General features: G+C 55.2%; 1 protein-coding gene across 2 annotated transcripts in view; it reads left to right on the plus strand.

Moving 5' to 3' along the window:
• PTK7 (protein tyrosine kinase 7 (inactive)) overlaps positions 1-12,597 on the plus strand; it is a 64,359-nt gene that overhangs the window by 28,311 nt on the left and 23,451 nt on the right. Inside the window, exons 1-3 of one of the 2 annotated variants that reach the window (XM_061398226.1) lie at positions 2,290-2,434; positions 11,785-12,072; positions 12,463-12,565. In XM_061398226.1, coding sequence (XP_061254210.1) covers positions 2,305-2,434; positions 11,785-12,072; positions 12,463-12,565 — 521 coding nt within the window. In that variant the 5' untranslated portion in view covers positions 2,290-2,304. Of the gene's footprint in view, positions 1-2,289; positions 2,435-11,784; positions 12,073-12,462; positions 12,566-12,597 lie in introns of those variants that run through there. The other variant, XM_061398227.1, reaches the window with a different exon arrangement.

Raw genomic sequence — 12,597 nt, forward strand, 5'->3', positions numbered from 1 at the left:
GTTGGCTGTAACCTTCCGTGTCTAGTGTTACACTGGGCAGCCCTGTGACCTGTGACCTGTCGCCAGAGACTCTGAGTATGGAGTCCCTGTGGCTTCTGGGTTGGCTGGCAGGTGGGGCTGGGGAAGATGTCCCTACTAGAGATGCCCTGTGAGGGGTTTTCCTTGGCCAGAGGAGGCTGGGGTCAGTGGGGCTGGAGGCTGCTCTGCAGGCATGGAGAATCCTTTGTGTGCATACATGCATGCTCCGTGTCTCTCTTTCTTGTCTCTCTCTGGGTCTCTAGGACTGTGTTACTGGCTCTGTCTCTCAGTTTGTCTCTGTCCATGTCTCTGCCTGTTGATCTGGGTCTCTCTGTGTCTCTCTCTTCCCCGCTGCCCTTCCTCCCCACTCTTTTCCTTCCTCTAACACCTCTCCCTTACCCCCTTTCTCTGGCTCCCTCCAGCCCCCCTTTTTCTCTTCTTCCTGTCTTCCTCTTTTCTCCATCAGTGTCTGCTTCTCTCCCTCTCTCTCTGCGTGACTGTAGAGGCCTGTGAGAGGCACCTCCTGGGATGGAGGGACAGCCAGTTCCAGACTTAAGTGAAGCCAGATCTTGGTGCCTTCCAGACCCTGACTTAAAGATCCACAGAGTAGGCATAAAATAAACTTTAGGTCTTTGTCATTTTTTTGGCTATCCAGTTATTGCATCAGCCACTCTTAGGGGCTTTTTTTCTTCTTCTTCTAGCTATTTGTGTGTACTTTATGTTTTATAACATCCCCGCCCCCGAAAGTCAGCTATCCCCAGGCTTTAAGCATCTGGTAATGAGTTGCAAGTTTTTGGTGCTTTTAAAAATAACTTACAAGGAATGGTTTCTATCCCTTATTCTTCAGATTCTGTTTTCCTCATCTGTCGTTACTGATATGAAGATTAATATACATCTTCTGCCATCTTTAGCCAGAATGCTTTTTTGAAACAGCTGATTTTTCAAAAACGACTTTTTTTTTGGTTATTGTCATTAAAAAAAAAAAGAAGCAAATCATCAGTGATGCAGTTAAGAAAGAAAAGAATAAAATTGGGTTTTACCTTATTAGAGAGTTTAGATTTTAAGCCATAAAGTGAAGTTTATAAGGAGTCAAGGAAGTGTCTGATGCTTTGATTCTAATTAAGTAGCTGGCCTGCCTTCCCCTTCCCGCTCTGTCCCTTGATCTCCACCCTCCCCCAGCTGGGCAAGACTCAATTGAGTGATGCTGGAGCTGTGACCCCAGCTGCAGTAGTTGGTCCTCGCCATAAGATAGCTTCCCCCGCCGACATTTCCCCGGCCACATGTGGTAGCTGAGGGGTTGAGGGGAGAGTTTTGGATGGCCACGGCAGATCTGTCCGCAGAAGGCAGCAGGGGCCTCTGCGAAATCCCACCCCTACACCCTCCGCAGCAGCCTAGAGGCCCGGAGGGCACCCTCACCTCTTTTTAAAAATTTTCCAGAACTTAACTTTTTTTAACTTATTTTTATATCTGGCTGCGCTGGGCCTTCGTTGCTGCTCAAGGGCTTTTTCTCGTTGTGGCCGTCAGGGGCTACTCTCTGGTTGCAGCGCTCGGCCTCCTCATTGTGGTGCCTTCTGTCGTTGTGGAGCACGGCTCTAGGCACTCGGGCCTCAGTAGTTGCGGTTCTCGGACTCTAGAGCACAGGCTCGATAGTTGTGGCGCACGGGCTTAATTGCCTCTTGTCATATGGGATCTTCCTGGACCAGAGATTGAACCCATGTCTTCTGCATTGGCAGGCGGATGTTTTTAACCGCTGGACCACCAGGGAAGTCTGCACCGTTGCCTCTTGAAGCCAGTGGCTCTCCCAAGCCACCTCTGTTTTTCTGGGCTCTTCTCTTTGTGTTTCAGGTTGAGGCTTAAAGCCTGGAGCATCTCTTTTCCTGGGTGGGTTTCCAGAAGCAGCTGTTGGTCAGACAGGTGGAGAAGGAAAGAAAGGAAGGCTGGGGGAAGGGCACTTGGAGGATGGTGTCGGGCCGCCTTGGTCTCCGGCAACATGTGTTTGGCATCGCCGCGTGTCAGCGGCTGTGTGGCAAATGCAGCCCGTCGCCGCAGGCCCTGTGTGGCTCGTGCTTTCCACATCACACATAGCAGAGCGATTTCCTCACATTCCCCACTCTTGTCTGCTCCGGGAAGTGGTTTGCAGAGCACTTCTAAATATAAAAGTATGAGACTGCCTCCCTCTCTTATCCCTTTGAAACCAGCTGAAGGCCAACCTCTTTAGTCACATTTTGGGTTTGGGGGGAGGAGGATGGAGGGGAAGGGAGAAGCTGGGGGAGTGTGTGTGCCTGCATGCGTGTTTTCCCGGGCTCTGCTGGTCCCCAGATGCATGGGGGGAGCCGCACGGGGCTGGTTGCGGTGCTGGAGGGGCGCATGGAGAGGAGGGTGGAGGCTCACGGACTGACTTTCAAACTGTGGGCAGGTATGTTCAGCCACTTACTTGTTTTAAAATTTTTCATTTTCTTCTTTCTTCCCCATACCCAACAGTATGTTATTCTCCTGGGAAACAACAGCAGGATATAGGCAGTGGCCACAGGGAAAGCACTTTAGAACGCAGTGCTGAAGGGAATAAAATGAGAAGCAGAGTGAGAGATAATGCATTTATATAGGTTAAAAATAGCCACATGCAAAACAACAATCGCATCTGACCAGAGCACGTACAAAGAGAGGATTTAATTAAACAGGACGGAGTGGTTGTTGGAGGTGGCCTTGGGTAAAAGGGAATAAAGTGAAAGAAATGAAGAGCCGGAGTGGCAACGTGGCAAGAACACAGGGTCGTCCCTGGTGGTCCAGTGGTTCAGACTTCACCTTCCAGCGCACAAGGTGTGGTTGGGGAGCTAAGAGCCCATGTGTCTCCTGGCCAAAAAGCCGGAACATAAAACAATGGAGACGATAGTGTAATAAATTCAATTGAGACTTAAAAAAAAATGGTCCACATCCAAAAAAAAAAGCACACAGACGTGGGAGTCAGATAGACCTAGGGGCGGTTCCCCCCTCACTGTCACTGGGATAGCCTTGACCCCAGTTTCCACCTCTGTGAAATGAGGCTGGTCCCAGTGGAGGGTTCTTTGGGTGAGAAATAATGTGTCTGACATAAGGGCTGACCAGAGCAGACAGAGTAGCTAAGGCCGTGCTGACCAATGGAACTTTTTGCAGAGACAGAAGTCTGACGTCTGTGCTGATCAGTACGGTGGCCACTAGCCACATGCAGCTCCTGAACACTTAGAATGTGACTGGTGTGGTGGAGGAAATGAATTTTCAGTTTCGCTTCATTTTAATTAAGTTACATTTTAATAGCTGCATGTGGCTAGTGGCTGCCATATTGGCTAGAACAGGTCAAAGGGATGTTTTTAACTTCTTTAAGAGATAGGGATGGCAACCCACTCCAGTACTCTTGCCTGGAGAATCCCATGGACAGAGGAACCTGGTGGGCTGCAGTCCATGGGGTCACTGGAGTTGGACACGACTGAGTGACTTCACTTTCACTTTTCACTTTCATGCATTGGAGAAGGAAATGGCAACCCACTCCAGTGTTCTTGCCTGGAGAATCCCAGGGACGGCAGAGCCTGGTGGGCTGCCGTCTATGGGGTCACACAGAGTTGGACACGACTGAGTGACTTCACTTTCACTTTTCACTTTCATGCATTGGAGAAGGAAATGGCAACCCACTCCAGTGTTCTTGCCTGGAGAATCCCAGGGACGGCAGAGCCTAGTGGGCTGCCGTCTATGGGGTCGCATGGAGTCAGGCACGACTGAAGTGACTTAGCAGCAAGAGGTAGGGAGGGGACTTGCCTGGTGGTCCAGTGGCCAAGACCGCGAGCTCCCAATGCAGGGGGGCCCAGGTTTGATTCCTGGTCGGGGAACTAGATCCCACATGCCATAACTAAGATGTGGCACAGCCAAATTAAATAAATATTTAAAAAAACAGAGAGCCAGGGAGGATTTTCCCTCATTAGTGGAGTTGAGATCACTCCACCTAAAGGACAAGGACTTGTGTTCTCCCCTAATGGGGAGTTTTGGGTGTGTGCTCACTTAGAGAGGGGTAAAAAGAGCTCAGAAAACTGAATCTCCCAGCATTTTCCGAACCTGTCTTGAAAATAAATAGATGAAGTCAGGTCCAGCTAGTCCCATAGTAGTGGTTCCCAGGCTGTCCTCTGCTTCGACAGGAAAGGCTCTGGGAAGCTCACGCCCAGGCCCGCCCTGGCACTGTTCTCACTGTGGTGTCCCTGGGCCCCTCCCCACTACACCTGGGAGGGAGACCTGCTTGGGGCCTGGGTCTGAACCCCACCCCCACCCCAATGAATGGCTGTCAAGCCTGCATTGAGTCCTTTTCCATCTTCCCTGGAGGACGAGCACTGGGCCCTTTGTCCCCTTCCGGGCCCCTGAGCACACCGGCTGAGCATCCCTGAGGTCTTCCTGCCTCGTTTCCCAGGCTCTTGGTCCAGCAGCCCCCTTGCCTGCCTGCAGTGTCTGTCATTTCCACAGTCCCCTCTCTGGTGTCTTCAGGAGATGGCTGGCTGCAATCTCTCCCTCTCCTTGGGGCTGAGGATGAACATGGAGGGTGCAGAGGATGCCTGGTTCCCCCTGGTAGTTCTGTCCGCCTCTCAAGCCCCCATTGCTCACCAGGTGTTTGGACTCTCCAGGGATCACCTTGCCCAAGGGAGTTTAATCCGGAGTCCATAGTTCCCTAGAACCTCTGGGATTTCTTACTTCTCTGAGAAATATGCAGCCTTTTGTGGGTCTGTACCTAATACAGGTTTCGTTTGAATATCCTTGGGGTCAGAAAAGAATCACAAAAACTGGGTGAGGAAACTGAGGCCCAGAAAGGATAATTAACTTGGCCAGGATTGGATCACGGCAGATGCAGAACAAGATTTCAGGTCAGGTAACTCTTTTTTTTTAGTTTATTTATTATAAAAATTTTAATTTTTATTTATTTATTAGTGTGCGTTGGGATCTTTGGTTGTCCCCTGTGAGCTTTTAGCTGTGGCACGTGGGATCTAGTTCCCTGACTAGGGATTGAATCCGGGTGCTCTGTGTTGGAAACACAGAGTCTTAGCCACTGGACCACCAGGGAAGTCCCCAGATAGACTCTTAAGTGCCTTCGTCTCCCCGTAAATGCGTGTATGGTATTTGCTGTGTGGCCCAGGCCCTCTGGAGGGGCACAGGGTACCGTTATTGGGCACGGATGTCTACCCCCCACTCCGCGAGCTTGCAGTCTAGCTTGGGAAATACAGCACAGGCGGGTGTCTCAGGGGTATCACAGGCAGTGAGCTCTCAGTGCAAGGGCATGGCCGAGGCAGAGGCCGGGTCTCCCGGGGAGGCAGATTGCAAGCCGAGCCGCGGGAATGGCAGCAGCTTGTTAGCAGTGATGCTGGTCCCCGGTTTGCAGCTCCCAGCTGCCTCTGACCCACACCTGCCATTTATAGCATCAATCTTAATCCTCCCGGGGCTGGCCCTACATGTGGTGCGTGGGCTTTGGGGGCTGGCTGTGCAGCTGGAGGCCAGGGAGGGGGCAGGAAGGGGACTCTGGCCAGCCAGCCCTTTGTTCCTGTGACTGCCTCTCTCGGGCTCAGCGAATCCAGGGCTAGGTCTTGGAGACTGTCCAGTCACATCCTCGCAGTTCTCTAATATTTACAGGTAATAGAACTACCTGGTATGGGGGTGGCCACTGGCCAGGGTCACTCTGCTTGTTAGGGGTTGTATTGAGACTAGAACCCAGGTCTCTCCACCCTATGTTCCTTCTGCCTGATCACACTGTATCACTCTGGCTGGGTTTTTAATTCATTGCTGCCTCCTTGGAGACATCATAGGTGTTTAAGAGTTCCTAAGGGTGAGAGATACGTCCTAGATATGGTCCCCTCGGCCCCAGCAGAAGAGGAGTTTGGTGCCACGGTCGCGTGGTGTGGCTGCCGGCTAGGGGATTGCTGCTGCTTTTTCCTTTTTAAGATAAATTTAGCCACGCCAGATCTTAGTTTTGATATGTGGGATCTGATTCCCTGACCAAGGATCAAATCAGGGGCCCCTGCACTGGGAGTCTGGAGTCTTAGTCCCTGAACCACCAGGGAAGTCCCTGGGAAGCTTCTCAAACCACATCTCCCAACTGCTGTATCTGCCCCTCTCGGTTCAGAGGCACGTGATACTGGACACGAAGACCTACTTGTGCTGTTAGAGATTCATCTTTCCGCTCCAGGGCCTCAGAGGAATGGGCGGGGAGGACTGAGGTGTGGTTTTCATCTAAGGTAGAAGCGCTGGCCCTCTGGGTTGTTTCTGCCCTAATCCCTGGTGATGTTGTTCCGTTTCTCTAATCCGGATGTGGGAGCCTCTCCAGATATTTACAGTTAAATCCCAGGACAGGAAAACTCAGCTGGGTCCCTGGCTCTGCTCCCTCCCGCGTGGCTCTGAGCAAGGGCTGTGATGGCCTGTGGAGGGCTGCGGGGCTGCTGGCGAACCTCCGGCCTTTTGTAGACGCTGGGGAGACGGGATGGGGCTGGAGCCCTGTGCTCTGCCTCTGGGTCTTGGAGTCAGCCAAGGTGGATCCTCAGCGACCCTCTGAACCCTGAGGTTCTAGGGCGTGTCCTCAAACGGGGTTGCTGGTGCTAAAACCACATGTGGGTATTGGTGGTGGTGGGCGGGGGCACTCCAGACTCCCCAGATTCACAAACCCCACTGCGGTGTGTGTGTTCCTGCCGGCCCCGGGGGAACTGGGAAGGCGAGTGGGACTGCTGCAAACAACTTTTTCCTGCAGAGACTGTTCGTAAACCCCCTCCGTGCCCCGCCCCCTACAATGACCCACGCCTATGAGCTATGGGCCCTGGGAGTAGCCTGGAACAGCTGAAAGTGCATCAGTGAGACCCCTCAAATCCAAGGTGCATTGGCCCCTTGGGAAGGAGGAGTGGGGTAGAGACCTTGGTACCCCTGGGGCCTCTCCCTTGGTGCCGTTAGAGTTTCTGGATGGAGGGGACCTGTGAGCAGTGCTGTCCTCCTGTGGGTGAGGGGGCCTGGGGGCTGCTCTCTTTCCCGGCAGGGAGCCCTTGTGCCCCTTGGGTTGAGGGCTGCCTCTCCTGGCCTGTGTCCTGATGCTGTTGCCCCAGGTCGGGCACAGGAAGTTGGCAGACATCTCCCTTGGGTCCATATGGCACAATATGAGCTTCCTTGGTTAGGGCTCTCTAGGTTCCCCTGGGAGGATGTCCCACAGGTATATGGGGCCTGGAGCCAGTCTTAGGTGTGGAGGGGTTAGCCTCGTGTGTGGGAGAGGTCACAGTCATGATCACATGCACCCCCGTGCGAGATGCCTAGGCCGGGGCCAGCCAGGGTCATGTTGGTGCCTCTGCCTGGCCCCAGACAGCTGTGTGAAGGGTGGCACTTCTTACTAGGAGGGAGAGAAGGTAGGTGGAATCCCCTGGTGTCAGGTTTGGTGGGTTCTAGGGTCTCCCTAGTGGCTCAGTCAGTAAAGAATCTTCCTGCAATGCAGAAGACCCAGATTGGATCCCTGGGTCAGGAAGATCCCCTGGGGGAGGGCACGGCAACCCACTCCAGTGTTCTTGCCTGGAGAATCCCATGGAGAGAGGAGCCTGGCGGGCTGCAGTCCTTAGGGTCGCACAGAATCGGACACAACTGAAGCGACTAAGCACGCACGCACTCACAGGACCTCTGGAGCCCGGGGATGTCTTTTCGAGACCAGGAGGACTAGCCCCTGGGAGATGGGTCGTTGAGTGGCCCAGATGGATCCTTGGACTGGAGTAGCTGAAATTACTTCAGAGCAGAAAAACTTCCTGCTGCTCTCTGCTCTCCATAAAATCATGTTTACACATATGTGTGCGTACTCAGGCACACGTATACACACATGGATTGACTGGGCCTGGGGCCCAGAGAGCAGCGAGGAGGGCAGGCACCAAACCAGACGCTTGCTGGGGGATGGGGAGCCAGAGTTGGGCCACTGCCCACCCAGCCCTTTCTCGAGGGGCTGGGGCCAGGGCCCAGGCAGAGTGAGTGTCTGCATATAGATGGCTGTTGGGGAACCAAGGAAATGGCTTGGAAAATGTCCTTATTGGGTATTTGCAGCTCCAGCTTCGTTGGGGTCGTGCCTGGTGTGGGCAGATGGCTCTGTCTGCCGGTTTTGGTGGTGGGGGGTGTTCTTGAGCCCGCCCTGTGCCCTCCGGGCGCTCTGGGCCATGCTGTGGGCTTTTCATTTATGAATCCACTTAGTCTCATGCAGCCCGAGTGGTAGGAGTGGGGTTCTCATTTCATGGCAAGGGAGAAGGTCCAGAGAGGCAGTGGAGGTGGCGTTGCTAGGGAGTTGAAGCTGCTCTGCTGAGCGGTCGCCTCAAGGGTCACGTGGGCCAGATACTTCCTTTCTACACCCAGAGTCTGGGTGTAGAAGGTGGGGTGCACGGAGGGCCAGGCTGTGAAAGGGGGCAGCTTTGGGAGGCCCAGGACTGGTGTGCTTCCCTCACGGACTTTCTCCAGACCACAGCGCTGGGGCATCCTAAAGTCAGGGTTGTGCTGGGGACTGTGCCACCTCGATCCCCCCAAAGCCTTCCTCCTCCTCTTCCGTTGTTCAGCCGAAGCTTTTGAAGAGCTCCTACTTCCCAGGACCCTCCTTGGTCTGCCCCGTTTCCCCTGACAAAAGACCAGACCAGCCTGTCCTGCAGATGGTGAGATGGCCGGACTGGGCACCCCTTGCAGTGTCTTCTCAGTGAAGTGGGTGTTGAGGCTCTGGGCTGGTCTCTGGTGTAGGGAGCTGGATGGCCAGGATGTGAGCTCAGAGCAGGGGCCAGGGTCTTAGAGGAGGCCTGGTGGCTGCCCTCCCTGCCTTCTGTAACATCTGAAGCCTGCCCCCGCCAAGCAGTAACCAGGACCTGCTGTGAGCTGACGTCAGGACACAGGGCCCCTCGGGGCCAGCTTTGATGTTCCCCAGGCCCTGTCGAGGGGGCGCGGGGGGCTCTGAGTGGCAGTCTGGGAATGCAGTATCTCACCACAGCTCCGCCAGTGCCAGGGGGGGACGGGATGCTGGATGGAGGCTGAGCTGGGGTCCCTCTGAGTCATGCCATCTCCTCTCCCAACTCAGGTTTCTGTGGCAAGGGGTCTGTGCTTCCTGCAACCTCGCAGCCCCTTTCCCTCCACCCTACCCCCCGACCTGATGATCTGTTTAGAACTTCCCTGCAATGGCAGCTGCTCCCCATCTGGGGTCTGGGAGGGCATTTTGCCTCGCCTGGGGGGAGCTTTATAGCATCCCTAGAACTTGCATCTTTGGGCAGGAAGCGTGATGATGGTTAGGATGACGGTAGCTGCCTGCTGAATGGGCTCATCCAAGGCGTTGCACAAGAACTTATTGCATTTGCGAGTCACGAGAGGGCGAGAGAAAGCTGGGGTCCCAATGTGTTCCTTGCACAAGGTCAGGCGCACTGAGTGTGGCTGTCAGGATTGAGTCAGATCTGACAGCAAACCCTTGTAACTAACCTCCTGTGGGTGGGCGAGCCTCCTGGTCCCCACTGTGTCTGGAGAGGCTGAGCGGGAAAATGGGGGTCGTCTACACTTGGAGGCAGATAAACTCTCTCTGTCTTTGATGAGAATCTGTAGTTCTGGGTTGAAGGTCCCCAGATTTGAATGAGTCACGTGCACAGAGGCCCGTTGGGGCCTCTGCCCGAGGCTGCCCATCTGTGTCAGGAGTGGGTGTCGGGAAGTGTTCCGGATGCTTCTGTGCCTGCCAGCTCTCGCCCCACACTCCTTTGAGGTTACCTCCATTCAGCTGGTGTTCACTGAGGACCTTTGTGAGCCTGGTGTTATCTGTGGGAGGTGTGTCTCTCTCTGTACCTGGCTGCAGGGAGTGAGACCCATTCTGGCCTCAGATATTTCCAGGACTGGTTTGGAGTTCTTGGGCAGGGCTGGGAAGAGTGTGGTGTGGGTATGGAGTCGGGCTCCTTGGGTCACGGTCCCGGCTCTGCCACAAATGAGCTGTTTGATCTTGAGCAAATCCCTTCATCTCTCTGGACCTCAGTTGACTCATCCAGCTTACTCAGGGAGGGCAGGGACCGCACTCCAGTGAAGCGTTTGGAAGCTAGTGGGGGTGTTTGGGTTGTGAGGGTGACTGGGGGCAGCTTTGCTGATTGGCACAGTGGATGGGATAGCCCAGCGTGGTGGAGAATTATCCTATCCAAGGAGCTGGCAGGAACCTGCTGAGAAGTATTGGGGGAGCGCCCGGCTCCTTTCAGGGCCGTGTGTCTTGCACGCTGGTCCCTTTAGAATGTTGGGAGATGGACCTATATCAGGGGCAGCCCCTCCTCTGGACCTAGCCCTGGGGGATCCTGGACTTGTCTTGATGCTCACATTTTTTTTTTTTATTTTAATTTTTATTTATTTGGCTGTTCTGGGTCTTAGCTGAGGCAGGCGGGATCCATTTCCCTGACCAGAGATGGAACCCAGGCCCTCCAGATTGAGAGGGCAGAGTCCCAAGGACCACCGGGGAAGTCTCCTTGACACTGACTTTATGAGGAGACTGGTTCTTGTGGCCTAAAGAACCACTCCCCCTTCCATGCCCAGGGACTTGGAAGGGGCTCCAGTGGTTTGGGAAGGGGCAGGCACGACCCCATTAGTCTTTCCCTTCCTGCCCTTGTGGGCCCGGTTTGGCCAGAGGCAGAGCCTGCTTCTTCACGTAGCAGCCGCAGGTGGCCTGTTTCCCTCCCTGGAGGGGCGGCACAACCCGCTCTGTGCCATCACCCACCCTTCCCCACCCCCCCGCAGTGGGTGTTCCGGGCCCCGAAGCTCCGGGCCCCAGCTGGGCGCCCACGCAGGCCAGGAACAAAGCCCAGTGTGTTATTCCTGTGCGGCAACCGTGCCACCTGCCCGGCCCTGCCCTCTGCCTCCCCCGCCCATCTGCTGCTCTGCCCGGGCCCTTCACCCGCCCCTTTGTTTGGTTCCACCTTTGGTTGCAGGGCCCCTTTCTATAAGGGTGCCCCCCTGGCCCTGGCCAGAGCTGAACTGTAGCCATGCAGGAGGGGGAGACCTGGGACCACTTAGCTTACCTCTCAGTTAGCCCGGAAGAGCCAGCCTTGGACACAGATGGATCCCTAGGATTGGAGAGTAGGAGGTGGGGTGGCCCCGGCATGTCGTGGGGAATAACAGCAGATCCAGAGAATACTGGCTTCTCCTGTGATTGGATGGGTTCTCCCAGAGACACCCCTGGGGAATACTGGACTGCGGAGCATCTGTGGGTGGGATTCAGAGCCCCCCACCTCTGATGCTGGACCCTCAGCGGATGCATGAGAGCCAGTAATCCTTCCAAGAAGTTCTTTGGATCATGATTTAGCTCTGCTCTGTGACCTGGGTTCTGAAGATGGCGGGGAGGGTTGCTTGTTAATGTTCTCCACTCCTCGGGCCAGCATCTCCTGTGATCTGATCCCATAGCTCTGAACTCTTTTTCCTCTAGGAGAGTCCTGTGCGGCATTAACCCCCTCCCTCCTCCAGCCCTTGGGACTCTCCCCCTTCAGCATTCTAGAGACACCGACTGCCCACATCATTCATTTAGCGTGGGTTTTGCCTTTGTTCTGTGCCCCCCCTCCAGACCAGCCCCCTGGAGGGTACTGTGTCTTTGTTTCCTTCGGAGTACCCAGCACAATGCAGACGTTCCTCAGTAGACAGTTGGGGTGTCGTGATCCTTCTCACTTGCACTCACTTCTCACTTCTCACTTGCACGGGGCGATGGGCGGCCCCTGTTAGGACGGTGGCTGTAGCTCCCCGTGACCCTGTCTTTCCTGTGTTCCCCGCCTGCAGGTGCCCAGGCGGCCGTTGTCTTCATCAAGGAGCCGTCCTCCCAGGACGCGCTGCAGGGGCGCCGGGCGCTGCTCCGCTGTGAGGTTGAGGCCCCGGGCCCGGTGCATGTGTTCTGGCTGCTGGACGGGGTTCCCGTCCAGGACACCGAGCGGCGCTTCACCCAGGGCAGCAGCCTGAGCTTCGTGGCTGTGGACCGGCTGCAGGACTCAGGAGCCTTCCAGTGCGTGGCTCGGGATGAAGTCACCGGAGAAGAGGCCCGCAGCGCCAGTGCCTCATTCAACATCAAATGTGAGAGCCAGGGGGCTGTGTCTGCCCCCATGAGACCCTCAATTCCTAAACCCTGCGAGGGGACCCCCTCCTTTGCCTCAGCTCCTCACGTCTCCAGTTGAACGGGGCAGGGAGAATGCAACTGAGGTCAGCTCTCTGCTTGTATGGACAGGAGGAAGTTAAAAGTTTTCATTTTTCCAAGGGTTATTTTTTCCCCCCTTCAAATCTTGGACCCAATGATCTGCTGGGTAGTTTTGCTAATGGCAGGAGCTGTGAGGCAGGGTGGCCCTGTGTCACTTGGCCTCCGAGTCTCCAGGTTCCGGCCTTTCCTGCTTGTCCTCCTTCCTCTCTGCACTCCCTCCCTTGCTCTGCTCCGCGCCCCTCACTCTGCAACCTTGGCCTCCGCTCCAGGGCTCGAAACTGGTCCCGTGGTCCTGAAGCATCCGGCCTCGGAAGCTGCAATACAGCCCCTGACCCAGGTCACACTGCGTTGTCACATTGACGGGCACCCTCGGTAAGGAAACTGTGGGGAGGGGAAGGAAAGGG

The sequence above is a fragment of the Bos javanicus genome, chromosome 23 (assembly GCF_032452875.1).
Source record: "Bos javanicus breed banteng chromosome 23, ARS-OSU_banteng_1.0, whole genome shotgun sequence".
Lineage (NCBI taxonomy): Eukaryota > Metazoa > Chordata > Mammalia > Artiodactyla > Bovidae > Bos > Bos javanicus.